This window comes from Myotis myotis, unplaced genomic scaffold (genome assembly GCF_014108235.1).
Source record: "Myotis myotis isolate mMyoMyo1 unplaced genomic scaffold, mMyoMyo1.p scaffold_m19_p_1, whole genome shotgun sequence".
Taxonomy (NCBI): Eukaryota; Metazoa; Chordata; class Mammalia; order Chiroptera; family Vespertilionidae; genus Myotis; species Myotis myotis.
This window is the reverse complement of record NW_023416313.1, coordinates 29,336,490-29,353,870: the sequence shown is the minus strand read 5'-3', so window position 1 is coordinate 29,353,870 and position 17,381 is coordinate 29,336,490. Positions and strand designations below refer to the sequence as shown.

Below are 17,381 nucleotides of genomic sequence, written 5' to 3'. Positions count from 1 at the left end.
TCATATTCTTAAGTCCTAACCTCCAGTGCCTCAGAATGTGCCTCGATTTGGAAAAATAAGATTTTAAAAAGACAATTGAGTTAAACTGAGATCTTTAGAGTGGTTCTTAATCCAATATGACTATGTCCTCTTAAGAAGAGGAAATTTGGACACAGACATGCATGCATACATAAAAAAAGACCACATAAGGAGACAGTGAGGAGATGACCATCAATAAACTGTGGAGAGAGGCCTCAGAGAACACAACCCTCAAAAAGAAAGAGAGAGAGAGAGAGAGAGAGAGAGAGAGAGAGAGAGAGAGAGAGAAAGAAAGAAAGAAGATAAAGATAATATACTTATCACAAAGTAGGAACTTGGCAGCAAATTTAACAATATGTTTAATTTGGGGCACTATTGGTAATGCATAAATTGACCTTGCTAATCATTACTATCAGGTATTGAACAAAAAAATCTATCACTTGATAATAGTATTTTTCCCCTAGAAACTTGGAAATACACACACATAAACGCATGTACAATCAAGGGAATGTTCCTTCTAATATTTCTGTATAAACTTTATAAACCATTCACACACACACTAACATGAAATCATGGCTCTCTTTGGAATTGACTATAAATTGTCTTAAAATTACTCTAAGAAGTCATTCCAAAATTCAAGCTCTAAAAAATAAAATAATGCTTCTCACATTACTAGCCATTTGAAAATGAGTTTACAAAGTATTTATTAAATTCATTACTTGGATTCCAGGACCTTAAAATATATATATTTTTATTTATTATAAAACATTGGATTTTCCAATGAAACAAAAGCTGATATTAGAGAGCTAGTATTTCTTATTGTAATTTAAATGAATGAGGGAAATGGGAGACTATTAAGTATAGATGTATCACTTCAATGCCTAACTTAATCATGGAGAATTAGAAAAATACTTAATAACTTAAAAACAATATAATAGTTAAATTTTCAAATTTTATATATAGAAATTATTCAGATAAGATACAATTGTTGCCCAACTATTATTCTTTCAAATAATCACATTGAAATAACTAAATCTGCATTAGCTATATGGCAAAAAAATTACTTATTTTGGAAGAAGTATCAACTGCTATCATGAAATGTTCATTCAAATAGAATCTGTTAAGGTACCCCAGATTATTATTTTTATGTAGTAATTTTTAATACAATAGGCACAGTTTTGAGACCTGTTAAGGATATCAAAATCTATCATCAGACAATAACGGGCCAGCATACAAGTAAACTTTCAGTAGAAACTTTGGTTTCATACCAACAAGGAAAGGCATGACTAAAGAGCATCAAATTGATTCTTCTCACTTATCTTAAATACATGGGACAAAGAAATGCATTAGCATAAAAGTAATTGGTAGCTTCTATACTCTTGAAACCAAAATGTCTCAACTAGTGTATATCCATAAACCTCTAGATTTTAAAACAGTGATTCACATCATTACCCTTTTCAAATGGTTAAAATTGGTTCAATATTTACCAGAAATAATTAAGGGAAAGTAAGAACAGGTTGAAACCTTTCAAATTATTCATTTTATTTGGTCATTTGATAAATTCATAACAAATACCTTCAAAGGAGATCCAAAGTCAACATAATAGTGTATAGAAACTGGCAATAGAAAGTTTACCAAATGAGATAGAGATGATTGTCACACTGTCACAAATTAGTCACAAGTGTTTAATCACTTGGTTGAGTGTTCTACTACATGTGCTATCTTTTATATTAAAACATCAGTCCATACTATAGTTGTCCATAACCTTTGAGAAACTGATGAAAGTTATGAACAGTCCCACAGAAATACGAATACTTACATGCATTCATTTTCAAGGAATTTCATAATTATTGTGGACTCTGGGGGTCCATCCTAAGACTTTAGGAGTAGGATGATCTATGATCTATATTATTTGCATCCCACCAAATCAGATATAAATCTCTATGGTAAATTTATAACATGTGGCTGACATAATACAATGATGTTTGGGGATAGTGTACTTGGACCCAATTCAAATTCTATTAAACAGAGCAATCAAAGACTTATGTTACCTTTAAAGAAAAAAGTTAAGAGGTATAACTGAACACCTTCATAAGTCTGCACTCTCTTTTCCTCTCTCTCTCTCTCTCTCTCTCTCTCACACACACACACACACACACACACACACACACACACACATTTTTCTCTTTTCCCTGTATCTCTCCTCTCCCTCTCCCCAGCCATCCTTTCTACCGCACTAAAGCAACAAACCTCTGAATTCAGTCAGCTCTATTATGGAAGAAAAGAGTGCCTGTTGAGTGTCACACAAAGCAAAAGATGTAGTGATTTTGTCTCTATCTCTCCCCCTCTTCTGAGGAAAGAATGGGACAGGATAGCGAGGCCCTGTGTCTGCCAGGTGGGAGGCAGGTATAGTAAAGGAATTCGGTATCTTCACAGCAACAGCTTGGGAAATGCATCTACTACAGAGTGAGGCTCAAGTCCACTTCCGAATAGTTCAGGAGTCCGCTCAGTGAGTTGCAACCCCTTTTGCCAGGAAGAATCTCAGTTCTTTCGCCGCCCCCAACACCTAAAAGGGAGTCTCAGAGGTAGCTTTCAGTCTGGACCGCATCACTTTCCTAACCGCGGTCGCCCACCCTTCCGCCCAGCAAGCCTTTGTCATCCTGCCCTTTTCCGCCTCCAGCCTGAAAATGGGTGCAAACAGGTCCCGAACAACCTTAGGAGGGAGGAGCTTCCTTGGTTGGATCCAAATCCCAGCGGTAGAGAGGGGGACCGAGAGCGAGAAGTGCAAGCTAAGCAGGGCCGTGGGCAGTGATGCGCTTGGGGTGGGGGCGCGTGGGCCCCTCCTCGCGCCTGGAGACCCCGGCCCTGCGCCCCAGAGTTCAAGGTCGGGAAGAACTTGCTCAGCTTTCCGGCGAAAGCTAGCCACCACCGACCCGGGAGCTGCGGGGTGCGGGCATGAAAGGGTGTTGATCGTGTACATCGCTCTCCATCCACATCGGGAGCTCCGCGAGGGAGGGAGGGGGGAGTGAGCGCGGGCCAGTGTGAGCGCGAGTGTGCGCACGCCGTGCAGAGCTCTGCCCTCGCCTCGCACCCTGCTCAGGGCATCCGGAGAGCCTGGAACCGTGATCAGGCTTAAAGTATGGCATGTTGCAAAGATGGTTTCTGCCAAGAAGGTACCCGCGATCGCGACGTCCTTCGGAGTCAGTTTCGCCCTCCTGCACATCCTGTGCCTGGAGGCTTGGTGAGTTCTCGGGGGTCCTGGGGGTTGGGGGGCCCTAGGGGAAGGTGGCGATGTGGCCTGCTCCCGGACCTCTCCGGCCGTCTGCCCCTCACAGGGCAAACCGGACCCTCCTGTCTGCGCTGTAAAGTCAGGAGCCGGAGCCAGGCTTTTCTGTGACTGCGTAGACGCGGAGAGCCGGAGGGCCACCGGGTGCAAAGAAGAGTGGGGGTGTTGGGGTTCGTGTGCGCGCGGTGCGTCTCCCTGCCCCTTCCTCTCCATTATCCTTCAGCTTTGCCTCCTTTAGCCTGGGGCAACGACTCTTTCCATGGAAGATAAACCTGTTACCCACCTGTTCTGTGATTCTTAAAATAACCCCCTCCACCCCCGGTTTTTTGTTTTTTTTTCATCCGCAGTTTAAACGAATCCCCAGGACAGAACCCAAAGGAGGAGAAATTATGCCCGGAAAATTTTACCCGCATCTTGGACAGTTTACTGGATGGTTACGACAACAGGCTGCGTCCTGGATTTGGGGGTATGAACGATTTCAAACGCTCAAGTGTGTCCTGTCTGTCCCTCTCTCGGTCTGCCTGTCTGTCTGTCTGTGGGAGTATCATTAGGTATGCCTCGCGTGTAAAATTGCAATATCAATCTATTTATCTTCCTCTCCATCCCACCCTCCCCTCTGACACCCCTTCCTCCCTCTCCTCCCCTAAGAAAGACCTCTGGCAGGAAGACCGCCCCCAAACGTTCCCCGCCCCTGCCCCCTCGGAAGCTTTGCTTCTCCCCCACACTAATTACCTCCCGGGGACCTGACTGCTGGGAGGGGGAGGTTGGAGGGGAAAGTAAAAAATGGGAACTTGGGGCTCAGCTGCCCCGCTGCCTCGTGCCCTGAGCAGGGGGTTCCCCTGGACCTGGCCATTTGTCTCAGAGCAGGTTGCATTGGAAACAGCTGATCCTATGTCCCCTGTGCTCCCACGTGGTGTCAGTCCCCCAGCCAAAACCTCGGCCTTGTTCTCTACCTAGGACATGAATCTGGGGCAGGAAGCTGCCTGCTCTGCTGGAGAACCCCGTTGTTTTCTCTTCTACAGTGGGAGGCATTTTTTTATTTATTTGGGGAGGGGCCATTTGCTTCTCTCCTAAGACTTTGCAGTCAGAGGTGTTTCGGTTTTATTTCTATAATAAATATTTATAAAAGGTCGAATAGAGGTGCATCCATAACAATACTGTTGCTCTTTTGCATACTTCTATTCCCTTTGCTTACATAATAAAAACCTATGTGGCAGGCACTGTGCTAAGTACAAGGTTTACAGAAATCTCAAGATAACGATTCTTCACTTCAGACTCCCTCTCAGACCAATTCAGAGAAGACTGCGGACTTCATCAGAAGTGTGGGCCCAGGTCTTCTGACCAACAAGTCCCTGTTTATTCCCATCACACAATGCGCTTGATCCTTCTCAGGAAATGAGTTGAAGATACAGACTTTTTCTTAAGGGAGCTGACATTCTAGTAGCAGTAGTAATAACAACAATGACAACTAATATTGTAGGTATTTATTAGAATGTTCATATCATCTATTTCATAGGCATTACTGTTCAACCCTCACAACAACTGTGAGCGAAAGCTATTACTATTCCCATTTTACAGACGAAGAAACTGAGGCTTGGGGAGGTCAGGAGGTGGTGCAAGTTTACATTTAGCAAGGGGCCCGGGCATGATGTGAACCCAATTCAGGTTGTGTATTTAAAAGACAAACCCATGCAGATTGGGAGGAGATCACATGCTGTGCGATGAGGATCACATGACATGTATTGGAAGCTTGGAGGAATTTCAGCTTCCTGTTGAGGATGTGTAGGAGATAAGATGATGGGAAAATGGAGAGAGTAAAAGGGAGCAGAACAATCCTGTGAGAGAGTCCAGGATTAGATGTGATGTAGAAGGAGTGTGGACCCGGGTTACAAAGACCTGTTGGAAAAAACAAAATAGAATCGGATAAAGTAGAACTGGATGAATCTTTGGAGTCCTTTTGTTCTTCTCGTTTGACAAAGATGTTTAGACAGGAACACAGCATATTAATAATGATAGACTGGAGTCGGGCCAGGTCTTCTGATCCAAACCACTCTTTTCTGGATTTCATGAGAAGGTTATGGAGAGCCATGAGGGTATTAATTCAACCTTTGTGTGTTGACAGTGATAAATATGAGTGAGGAGGATGAAAGATTCCCCTGGTCCTTTTCACATGCTTCTCCAGGGGTGGGCTGCTCAGCTCTGTGATGGCCTTTAAGCAAATCTGAAAAGAGGCTCTCTTACAAAAGCGAATCATTTGTCAGTGCACAGTCTTTCATAAGTGACTGGGGAATTAACACTTTAGAGCCAACATAATTTTGTGGAGAATGTTTCGGGTGATGTGATAGCATTTAAATCTATATGATGCCAATAAGAGAAGATTTATCTGCTCATAAAGGTTTTAAACGTGACATTTCAAGTAAAGGGGAGAAAAAGCAGGAGTATTAAATCACATGTTGCTTAAATATTCCTTAAAGAATTGATGCACCTGAACATAAGTTAAAGTGAAAATTTATAATCGAAACTATGGTTTTATTATTAAACGTTGAGAGCTAAAATAATATTTGCCCAGTTAGTTACGATACAAATTCTAATGGAAAAGGAAGAAGGGATCCACTGTAGATAGGCTCTTTTTACCAACTACCCTCTCCCATAATATTATACGGACAATAACATGAGTGAAATCAGTCTACGTGGGCCATTGCTGGATTTTGGTTAGCTGCAGTGCTGCTGAAATATCTCAAAGGCATTATTAGTCATCTTACTTGTCACTGCCAAGTGATCTGCTTTACCCACCTGGAGATACTTTTTATAGTTTTATGGGAAGGGGTTGAATTCACCTTACTTCGAGTGTTAGCAGTTGATTAATCAGTACAAATTTACTATAGCACAATTTTTTTTTTTTTGGCTCTGTTTATAAATGTTGGTGGTAAATGTGATTCATTTTTTAGAAGTGGGTCATTGTCTGTAAATGCGTAGTATGCCAAATGTGACAAAGGAATAGTAATTCTCACCTGCAGAAAATGTGTAACCTGTTTACAGGCTGTTGTAAATGAAATAGAATTCACTGAAAATAATAACTAAATGCATCCTTAGCAGAGACTCTTGGAAGCCACAAGTGTGATCCCTTCTTTGAAATTTTATACTTTGTGGAAAGTTTGGCATTTTAAAAATAAAATGAAAACAATTCAGGTTTTGACCAGTATGCTATAAATATGGATCTACATCCTGGTTCCTTTCATCCTACCTTTGCTCTTTGTGGAGCATTGACTTTATATCTGTTTGTACAACTTAGCTGTGTTCCATTTAAAGTAAAGCTGAAAGCAAAGATCTGAATTGAAACCGGACGGTTTGTGATTGCTCAGTAGGCCAGGAAAGGGTTGAAATAGATTTAGAAACTAAATTGCATATTTTTAACTCAGCAGCACAGCTTGCAATGGGGGAACTAAAAGGAACTGAAATAGTTCTCTTCTTTTCATCCCTCCAGGATCTCCTCTCACTGGTTTCCCACATTCTCCAATTGGAGAAGAAAGGGGGGAAAGGTGAGAAGAGAAGGAAGGAGGCATGGTGTGAAAGCTAGATCAGGACTTCTGATGGGTGAAGTTTATTCAGTCTCTGACAAATCAGTCTGCTAGCATCCTGAAGTAGCTTCTACCTGCTTAGAAGTGGCATCCAAGCCACCGAGGAGCTAGAAAAGCATCCCCCTGTGCCATTATCCACTTTCAACACTGTTGTAAGTCTTCTGAAAGATGCATAGCTAGGGTCCTGACCACCAGGAGATTGTTCAGGAAGCCAGCCCTTACCCATTTCCCACTTATTGAAGGCTTACACAAACTGTTGTTCATCTCAGCCTCTTGGTGTACATGATTTGAAATAATAAATGCTTAGCCTATATAATAAAAGGCTAATATGTAAATAGACCGAACGGTGGAACGACTGGTTGCTATGACGTGCACTGACCACCAGGGGGCAGATGCTTAACGCAGGAGCTGCCGCCTGGTGGTCAGTGTGCTCCCACAGGGGGAGCATCGCTCAGCCAGAAGCAGAGCTCATAGCTGGTGAGTACAGTGGATATGGTGGGAGCCTCTCCTGCCTCTGCAGCAGCACTGGGATCCCTTGGGGGATGTCCGCCTGCTGGCGTAGGCTCGCTTCCCGCAGGCCTAAGCCAGCAGAAGGACATCCCCAAGGGGTCCCAGACTGCGAGAGGGCACAGGCCAGGCTGACGGACTCCCCCCCCCGCCCCCCCAGTGCACGATTTTCATGCACTGGGCCTCAATATATAAAATTGCCTTAGAACATCTTTCTCAACCTCTCTGAAATAAGAGTGGAGCATTAGGGTCAGTTTTGCAAGGGTGCTCACTAGCATAATAGGATTTCACATTCATGGAGTCCTCTAAAGTTTTGAAAACATTTTCATATAACAATATCAAATAAGATTATTATAATAACACAACAAAATAAACAGGGCAGACATCATTTCTGTTACAAAGGGCACTAGAGAAAAGTTCCAATGAATTGCCCGAGAACCCTTGAACTAATAGTGGACAAGACCACCACCCACACCTTAGTCTTTAAAACCTTAGGCTACTGCTGTATTGCTACCTCCATTTCTAAGTCTTCCTTAAATCCTTCTGTTTACCAAGAGTCAGATTTTCATTAACATTTCTTCTTGTTACTATCTAAGTAGGTCATTAAAATAAGCAAAACTACATTTCCCCCAAAGGAATGAAATGAGAACTTTTATTTTAAAGCTTTAATAACATTTTAAAATGGAAAAGCCAACATGGCAAAGTGTATATATACACTTAGGTAAATTTTGAATAATTTTCCACATAAATGAAAATGGCCTCACATTTTCAAGTAGTCTATATCCCAACGTAAAAATTAAATACATTTTCTGTTTATATTCAACTAATTAGCTTTATTAATTTTCTGTCAACAGAAAAATATTTTTTAAAAAATATATAGATGAAAAGAACTCTTCATATCCACAAAGCAGCAGAAAATTACAGCTTCATTCTCTTCTGATTTGCCATATTCATTCATTCATTCATTCATTCAACCAGTAGAAATTTAGACTACTATGTGTCAGTAGCAATGTTAGGATGTGAAGATATAATTTTTAATCAGACACAAGCCCTGGTGAAATTAATAGGTAAGTGGTGTAGAGGGATGAAAAAAACAAAGAAAAAACAAAAACAAAAACAAAGATGTTGCTATGGGACAATTCAGTAGCAAGGTAAGAAGAGAGAATAAATAGGGTGAGGGACCTATTTTAGATACGGTGGTCAAAGAAGTCTTTGAAGCTGAGACCTAAGGGTGCCAGACATGGAAAGGGTAAGCAAAAGTTGTTTTCATGCAAAAAAGCAAACAAACAAACAAAGCAACAGAAAATTCTAAAGATCTCAAGGATTCTACGAAATTAATGTGATTTAGATAGTGAAAGGAATTCAGTGTGCTTTAGCCAGAAAGCAGGAGGAAGAATCTCACAGGACTAGTTTGGAGTGGTAGGCCAAAGCCATATCAGGCAAGACTTTAAATATCCTCCTCTAAAGGAGCTTAGATTATTCTTTTAGTGAACTTGGAAGCCATTGGAGTTTTTAGTTAATATTGAAGGTAATAACATCCCATGACTTAGATTGTAATGTGACATCTCTGGCTACAGAATAAAGGCTTAGATGAGGAAATGGGACAACATTGGAAGCAGGGTGACAAATGAAGCTCTTTTTTAGTTCTCCCCATTAAGTTAATGGTGGCTTAGAATAAGATAGTAGGTGTAGTAAAAAAGGGTATAAGTGGATAAAAGTTAGATGTATTTTGGAAGTATAATTCAATAAAGAATGGATATGGATTGCAAATGGGTGTTAAAGGAAAGAGAGAAATCAAAATAACTCCTGTAATTTTATTTTGAGAAATTGGGCAAAGAATGGTGTTATTTAAACTGGGGAGGACTGGAGGAGGAACAATAAGGGTGGGGGTAAAATCAAGAGTTGATATTTGTACATGTTAAATTAAGGATACAGATGTAATTTCTGGATGGTTGTACTGGTCTAGATATCAGAGAAAGGCTTTGTCTGGAGATATATGAGAGTCATCAGCGTATAATGCTGTGAGAATAGATATCTCGGTGAGAACATAGAAAATAGCAGAAAAAGAGACCAGGACCAAGCCTTGAGGAACATTAACAATTGAGGAAATGTAGAAAACGTATGTAGAGTTATCAAAGGAGATCGAAAAAGAGTAGAAGATGATAAAGACACTAGAAGAGTATGAAGTTATATAATTCACAGGAATAGAATGTATTAAGGAGGAGGGATGATGCACCTCTCAAATTTCTCTAAGTTATTAAGTAAGCTTAGGCCTTGGCTACATGGAGATATTTTAATTCATTAACTTTTCATCAAATATTCATTAGTCTTATAATATGTGCCAGGCACTGTTCTATGATGGCCCTGGTGATACATTAGAGAGTGAAGGAGGTGCAATTTTCTGCCCTCATGAGCTGGAATTCTAGAAACTAAGCAACAGAAATAAAATATAGAATATGTCAGGTTGACAACTGCTTTAAAGCAAGTGAGGAGGTTGCAGGTTTAACTCTAGTAGTTAGGGAATACTTAAATGAGAAGGTGACATTTGAACAATGATACTAAGTAGGTAAGGGCATAAGGCCACATTTGGATGGAGTTTTTTGGCTACTCTAGGTGCAAAGACCCTAAGCGTGGAAGGCATTGTCCCTGCAGGAGTGAGAAGGGGCCAGTGTGATATAAGGGTGATGTTATATAAAGATTTGCAGGCTGGTAAGAACTTTTCTTTGAGTCTTGTCAGTGATTAGAGGGATTCCAGCAGGGGGAAAGACCCCAGGCTAATTTTGTTTCATTATTATTTTTACTGATTGATTTGAGAGGGGCGGGGGAGAGGGGAAGGAAAAGAGAAACATGGATGTTGTGTTCCACTTCTTTATGCATTCATTGGTTGATTCTTGTATGTGCCCTGAGCAGGGATTGAACCCACCACCTTGGCATATAGAGATGATGCTCTACCCAAGTGAGCTACCCAGCCAGGGCCCCAAGGAGAATTTTCAGAGGCTCACCTTGGTTGCTGGATTGAGAACAGGCAGTCAGGGGTCGGGGTCCAAGGCAAATGCAGAGAGGTTTTCACAATAAATTAGGCAAGAGATGATGGGCATTTTGACCAAGTTGGTGGCAGAGAAGTTTGTAAGGTTGTAAGGAATGATTGGTTTCTGGTTATATTTTAAAGTCCTAGTCTACTGATGTCAACTAGAATGTAGGATGTGAGAAAAAGAGAGATATCAAGTCTGACTCCAAAGTTTTTGACCTGAACATTTAGAAAACTGGAGTTGCCAAGACTGTGGCAGAAGCAAACTGGGGATGCAGATGAATGATTTGCATGTGGATATGTTAAGTTTGGGATTCCTATTAGATATTAAGTGGAGATGAGCCTGGAATGCAGGGATGATGGGTATGACAATATATATGGAATTTAAAGCCATAACACTAAAGGGATTATCAAGGAGTTAAAGGGTGATAGAAAGGATATCCACATATTTGATCTCTGAAATCTGCAGTGTTAGGAGGTGGGAAAAGAGGAGAAGGAATCTCTGTTCCAGGAAGACTAAGGAGTGGTCTTTGAGGTAGAAGGAAAACCGTGCAAGAAGAGTGTGTATACTGGATGTAAGTTAAATTTTCTTTTTCAAAGAGGAGGCAGAATTGATCAATTATATCTAATTCTCTTGACAGATTAAGAAAGATAACATAGAATTGACCACTAGATTTACCAATATTTATAACTTTAGTAATTTGGACAAGCTCAGCTTTGGTGGTGTGATGGGTATGTAATTCTGGATGGGTTTAAGAGAGAATGGGAGTTTTTTGTCTGGGCATTTGTACAGGGGAGTAGAATAATTGGATGGTAAATGGAAGGGGAAGTAGAATCAAAAGAGCCTTTTTAAAAATGGGAGGAATAAGATTATTTGTTAAAGTTTGTGGGAATGGTTACTACCAAAAGGGAAAAACGAATAATACTGACAAAGAGAATTTTAGTGGATCCTGAGCATGAAAACCAAATTACAATGGATGATGGAGTGAATAAAAAGGGAAGAATTAGAGGCAATGAATATAGTTTTTTATTTGGGGTTTGTTATTCCCAGAAACTTACAAGTGAAAGTGAAGAGAAGAGGGAAGGTTGCCTCTTTATTAAGATTAGAAATATTGTATTCTGTTTGTGTACTACTAGAATAATCTGTTCAATAATCTGTTCAAGGATAATTTAATATTAGATTGGATGGAAGGGATAACTGAAAGAATGATGCCCTTGAGAAGACAAGGGACTATAGAACCCAGAACATAATTTACTTTCTTATGCTCTCAGTATAACAAAAAAAGATATATAGTGCTATTATATATTTGCTTTTTTTTTTTTTAGGGAAAGGATACGCAAATTGCTTTTGGAGTTTCCTGAAATAGGCATTGTAAAATCTAAATATAGGTTATTAGTAACTTGGTGGATGTTTAGATAATGCTTCACTTGGTTGTTAGTTTTCTTTTAGATGAAAAGAAAATACATCATGTTACAATTGTTTATCATTCTCTAGGCCTTTTTACTGTATTTATTTTAAAAAGACTTTAGTGCACGAATTGGATTTTGATTACTCATCATTGGTTCATGACAGATTCTCATTATTGGTCACGCATAGCCTTCTTTTTATTCACCCATTCATCTATTCCTTCATTTACCATTATATAATAAACATACCAGTGAAATCATCAAACAGCACAGCCTTGGAATCAACTTTTATTCTGGTGTGTGGTTTCCCTCATCCTATCTTCCTGTCTTCTCCACCCAAAGTAATCAGCATCCTGAGTCCCTTTAAACATGATCCATAGCTTTTCTTTGAATATTGTTTTGGCTCAACTTTAGTTTTTAATAAATTAAATTTTAAAAATGTAATTGTTTTGAACATGATATATAATCCTTTGATGCTTTTTTCACTTATGCTGCCATAGATCGATCACTTTGACTGCTGTGTGATATTCCCATTGCAAGGAACGAGTTTATTCATCTGCTCTGTTGGCAGGAGGCATTTTGCTTGTTTCCAAGATTGTAATGCTGTGAATGTTCTGGCCTAAATTTCCTGCTTTAAATGTACAAGAATTTGGTTTTTTGTGGGTTTTTTTGCATATGTATTCAGGAATAGATTTTTGTGGATCTTAGTGTAAGTGGGAGTTCAACTTGATGAGATAATGCCAAACTGTTTTCTGTGATAGTTTTACAAATTCAAACTCCCATTTACAGTGAATATGAGATTCAGGATCCACAAATCCTTCAACTCTCCACATATATAAATATATGTACAATCTCCATAGAATCCTTGAAATGGTATTTTGTTTTGAAATGATTTCAATTTTTTTTAATTTTTAATGTGGTTGAACAGCTTTTTAAATCTTTTTTTGCCTACAAGAGTTTTCCATCTGTGAATTGCATTTCATCTTTGCCCATATCTTACTGTTTTTTTAAAAAAAATGTTTTTCATATATATGTAATTTCTTTATATAAAAAGTTGACCTGTACTGTTAGAAGGATCACAGGGACATAGGCAACACTAATCTTTAATGTTATCTAAGTAAAACTCTATAGTTTTCTGCTTACTCTGTGATATCAATTGATATCCTTTGTTTGTTTAATATGCAGGAAGGCTAGTATTTCTGTTTTCTAAATGATGAGCAAAATTAGAGATTTTAAAGAAATATTTCACTCAAGATTCCTTATTGTTGTTGATGTACTTCTTAAATACTTTAAGTTTCTTGTTTTTTGGAGATGCATCAATAGTATTTAGTAAGAGAAACCTTGATGCATAGATGTAGATGTCTGAAAAGCAGAAACGTCTCCTCCAGTGCATACGTGGGGAGGCCGTGTGGAGAACAAATATTGACTAGTTTCAACAGCACCAAAAGGCTAGGTCTTTCTCCTGGTGTGACAGCAAACTGGACACTGTTATTGGGAGAGAAATTAAATAGTGATATCCTTTGGTCAGGTCTATAGAGCTAACGTAATTAACAATGGAAAATCATCTGATAACATTGTTAATTGCCTTCCTACCTTCCAAGCCAGTTAGCTCCATTAATAATACCAGACTATTTCCCTGAATTTGATATTGTAGTTTTGGCTCTTTCAAAGATTGTTCAAAGTCACTTTATTTGCCTTATAAACTACCCATCATATTTTGGGATTAAAACACATCTCCTAAAGAAGTGGAATTTTTAAAATAGAACACATCTTTGATGTTATACAAATGCGTATAAAATTATGAGAAGGCCTCCCAAGCCAAAACTATCTGGTTTCTATGTCATTATGCTCTTAGAAAGGTTGATCTGAACATCTTAATCAGTACTGTTAGAGGAAGCGTCCCTAAGAATTATTCTTAATTGCATAGCTACAATTATTCCCTGAGAACTGATTTATTGGAAACCTATTACATCTAAGGCCTGGGATTAGTTCTGGGAGTGGATACAAATATAAATAAGCTGCAGTTCCTGTTTTTATCGGGAAATATTTTTAGCTTAACTGATGTAACAAATGAATCTCAGTAATTTTTCCTTTGGGGAGGTTTTTACGTCACGACTGGGATGGTATTAGGAACACAATCAAACACATAGTTACTCAGCATCTAGTGTGTGCAAAGCACTATGAAAGTTGGGGACTTCAAGGAGGCTTAAGATTCTTTCTTTGCTGTTAATGGGAGAAAGAGAGACTCAAGCTGAGCAAAGGCATAGAAAGAGCTGCAGGAACACAGTTCAGAAGCTACTCAGAAACAAAACAGGAAATGTAGGCATGGCGGTTACATACTAGATATAAAATTATATAACATAATTAATTACTGATTAATTATTTAAGGATATAATTAGTGTAGTAAAGCTAGAACATACTATGGAGATCAATACAAGGGAGTTATAATTCTGACTCTGGCATAGAATATTTAATCTCTGTTAGCTCAGTTTCCATATCCATAAAATTCTCATGATAATATCACCTTTGGGGGTTGGTGAGAGGATTAAATGAAGTAGCAGCCCTGACCAGTTTGGCTCAGTGGCTAGGGCGTCGGCCTGTGAACTGAAGAGTCCCAGGTTCGATTCCGGTCAAGGGCATGTACCTTGGTTGGGGGCACATCCCCAGTAGGGGGTGTGCAGGAGGCAGCTGATCCATGTTTCTCTCTCATGGATGTTTCTAACTCTCTATCCCTCTCCCTTCCTCTCTGTAAAAAATCAATAAAATATATTTTTTTAAAAATGAAATAGCATATGGGAAGAGCCTTGTAGCCTGCCTTATACATAGTAAACCTTCAAGTCATAGAATTATTATATACCTGTTTATTGTCCTTTGGAGAAACCCCATTCACTGTGAGCAGTTCCACACACAACATGCCCCTTCATCTGTCCACTCCCCATCCTCTTGGTCTTATCTCTAGTTCAGGGCACCGTCATTCCTCAGCAGGACTAGGATGACAGCCTCTTAGAAAAACCTTTCTCATGCTTTTGCCCCCCTAAACTTTGTTGTCCATACAACTGCCTGAGTGATTTTGTAAAACATACAATTCAGATCATAAAATTTCCTTACTTTGAATCCTTGATGATTAAAGGATACAAATCAAGCATCTTACCACAACCTGTACGCAGAGGCAGAGCTGTGCGACATATGAGAGTGAGAACACTGGGGGAAAACATGGGAAAAATGATGGACCTCTGTATTTATTTGCTCAGATTGTCATAACAAAGTACCACAAACTGAGTAGCTTAAACAATAACAAGTTTATTTTTTCACAGTTCTGGAGGCTCAACGTCCAAGATCAAGGTGTTAGCAGGGTTGGTGTCTTTTGAGTCCTCTACCTTTTGCTTATAGATGGCTGTCTTGCCTCTGTGTCTTCACATGGTCTTTCTTCTGTGTGTTCCTGTGTTCTAATCTCCTCTTTTTATAAGGACGCAAGTCACATTAGCTTAGGGCCCATCCTACTGACCTTATTTTAATTGAATTCCCTTTTTAAAGACCCTAACTCCAAATATGGTCACATTCTGAGGTACTGGGAGTTAGAACTTTAATATAAATTTGGGAGGACCATAATTTAGCCCACAACAACCTCTTTATGTGTTTCCCATCAGTCACTGCAATTTCTACAAGTTTTTCCCATGTAGTTTTAAGAACTGTTACTATAACATATATTATAAATATGTTGTTTAAAAGATGCCACTTTCAGAATATGTCCACTCACCCTGGTTTTTGCTTTGTCTCTGTGGCTTTTATTTCTTCTCATTCTCTTCTTCACTTGCTTTGCTCCAGTTGCATTGGCCTTTTCCTAGTCCTTAAACACACTACGGTATTTTCTGCCGCTGAGCTTTCCCCCTAAAGTTCTCTGTGCCTGGAATGCGATCATTTCAGCTCTTTCTATGGTTTATGCTGGAAGAGTGGCTAAGAAATCAAGAGTGGCCCTCCCAGTCTCTCACACAATTACCAGCCTCTTTTGTTCCCCTTTTGAATGACAGTATTCTTCCATTGAATTTATTTCTTTATTTTACTCTGACTTCTCCAGTAACATGTTCACTCCATGAGGCAGGGAACTCATTAGTCTCATTTAGCACAGTCAGCACCAGGGCCTAGCATGGAACCTGGCACACAGCAAATGCTCATTCAAAAAAATGTTTATTGAATGAGCATCTCAATGAGACCCCTTTACCCATCATATGTTTTTAGGACCTCCCTCAATCTCAAAGATTTTGAATGCCAGATAAAGCAAATACTGAGCAATGTCACAAATGCCAAGGTTGAAATTCTGAATGCAAAACCTTTTCAAGAATCACTGAAAAGTGATATATTATGTAATCTTTGAAACTACCCATTAATATCATAGAACCATTATGCTTCAAGTAGAATTAGCATAAACCCACACACCTTGAAATAAATTTATAAGGGAAAATGTCATTGGCTTAATTCCTCCCTCTCCTCTACTTCCCCCACTCCCATAGATACCTATCCTGTACATATTTTCCAGGAGCCATACTATCTAAAAACAACAGATGCACATTGCCTGTAAACTGGAGTCAAATGAACATCATCACCTAGGAACCTGTTAGATTTGCAAATAAGCCCCACCTTAGTCCCACTGAATCAGCAATCTGTGCTTTCACAAGGCTTCCAGGGGATTCTGATCCAGTAAAAGTCTGGGATTCACTGCCCTAAGTTGATCTTCAAAGTAACTTTTGATTTTTCTCAAGAATCTTGTCAAACAGTCTAGTTGTCCCAATATACTCAACTTTAATTCTTCTAAGTAACTTATCTCTCCTTGTCCAGACTTACAGTGTAAAACGGTGCTTTTAATACTTTAGTAATTGTCCTTAAGGAACTAGCAGAGTGATTATTCCCACCCTTGGGCCACTCTGAGTGAAATCTCCATCTTCTAAGGTTCAACACATGTTACCCGCTTCCTGGATACCTATCTCTTCCTGGAACAGTTCTGCTTTAATGAGTTATTACTACTATCTTTTTGTAGTTTCAAGTTGCTCATTCAAATAACAATTCAACTAACTTCTCATACGTTCTCTGTTTTCCAAAGGTGTTATTTTTTCAAAATGAAAACTCATGCCCTAGCTGGTTTGGCTCACTGGGTAGAGCATCAGCCTGGGGACTGAAGGGTCCCAGGTTCGATTCCGGTCAAGGGCATGTACCTTGGTTGCAGGCACATCCCCAGTAGGGAGTGTGCAGGAGGCAGCTGATCCATGTTTCTCTCTCATGGATGTTTCTAACTCTCTATCCCTCTCCCTTCCTCGCTGTAAAAAATCAATAAAATATATATTAGAAAAAATAAAAAATAAATAAAAATGAAAACTCATGACAGATCAGCTTGATCTATGCCTTTTCTCTGGCTGAACTTCTAAAGGATATACATATATATATTTTTAGGATACTTATTCAGGAAAGAATTTTCTCATTTCCCTTCAAAGTATTTTTTCTTTCAATGGCTCAGGCTTCATCCTAAACAGGAAGAAATATTCTGATTCATTTTTATGAGGATAAC

General features: G+C 39.3%; 1 protein-coding gene across 1 annotated transcript in view; it reads left to right on the top strand.

Annotated features, from left to right (window-relative positions):
* The first annotated feature begins 3,019 nt into the window (after nucleotides 1-3,019).
* Nucleotides 3,020-17,381, top strand: part of GABRA4 (gamma-aminobutyric acid type A receptor subunit alpha4) — a 68,007-nt gene continuing 53,645 nt past the window's right edge. Inside the window, exons 1-2 of the mRNA XM_036332886.1 lie at nucleotides 3,020-3,259; nucleotides 3,652-3,770. Coding sequence (XP_036188779.1) covers nucleotides 3,174-3,259; nucleotides 3,652-3,770 — 205 coding nt within the window. The 5' untranslated portion in view covers nucleotides 3,020-3,173. The remainder of the gene's footprint in view (nucleotides 3,260-3,651; nucleotides 3,771-17,381) is intronic.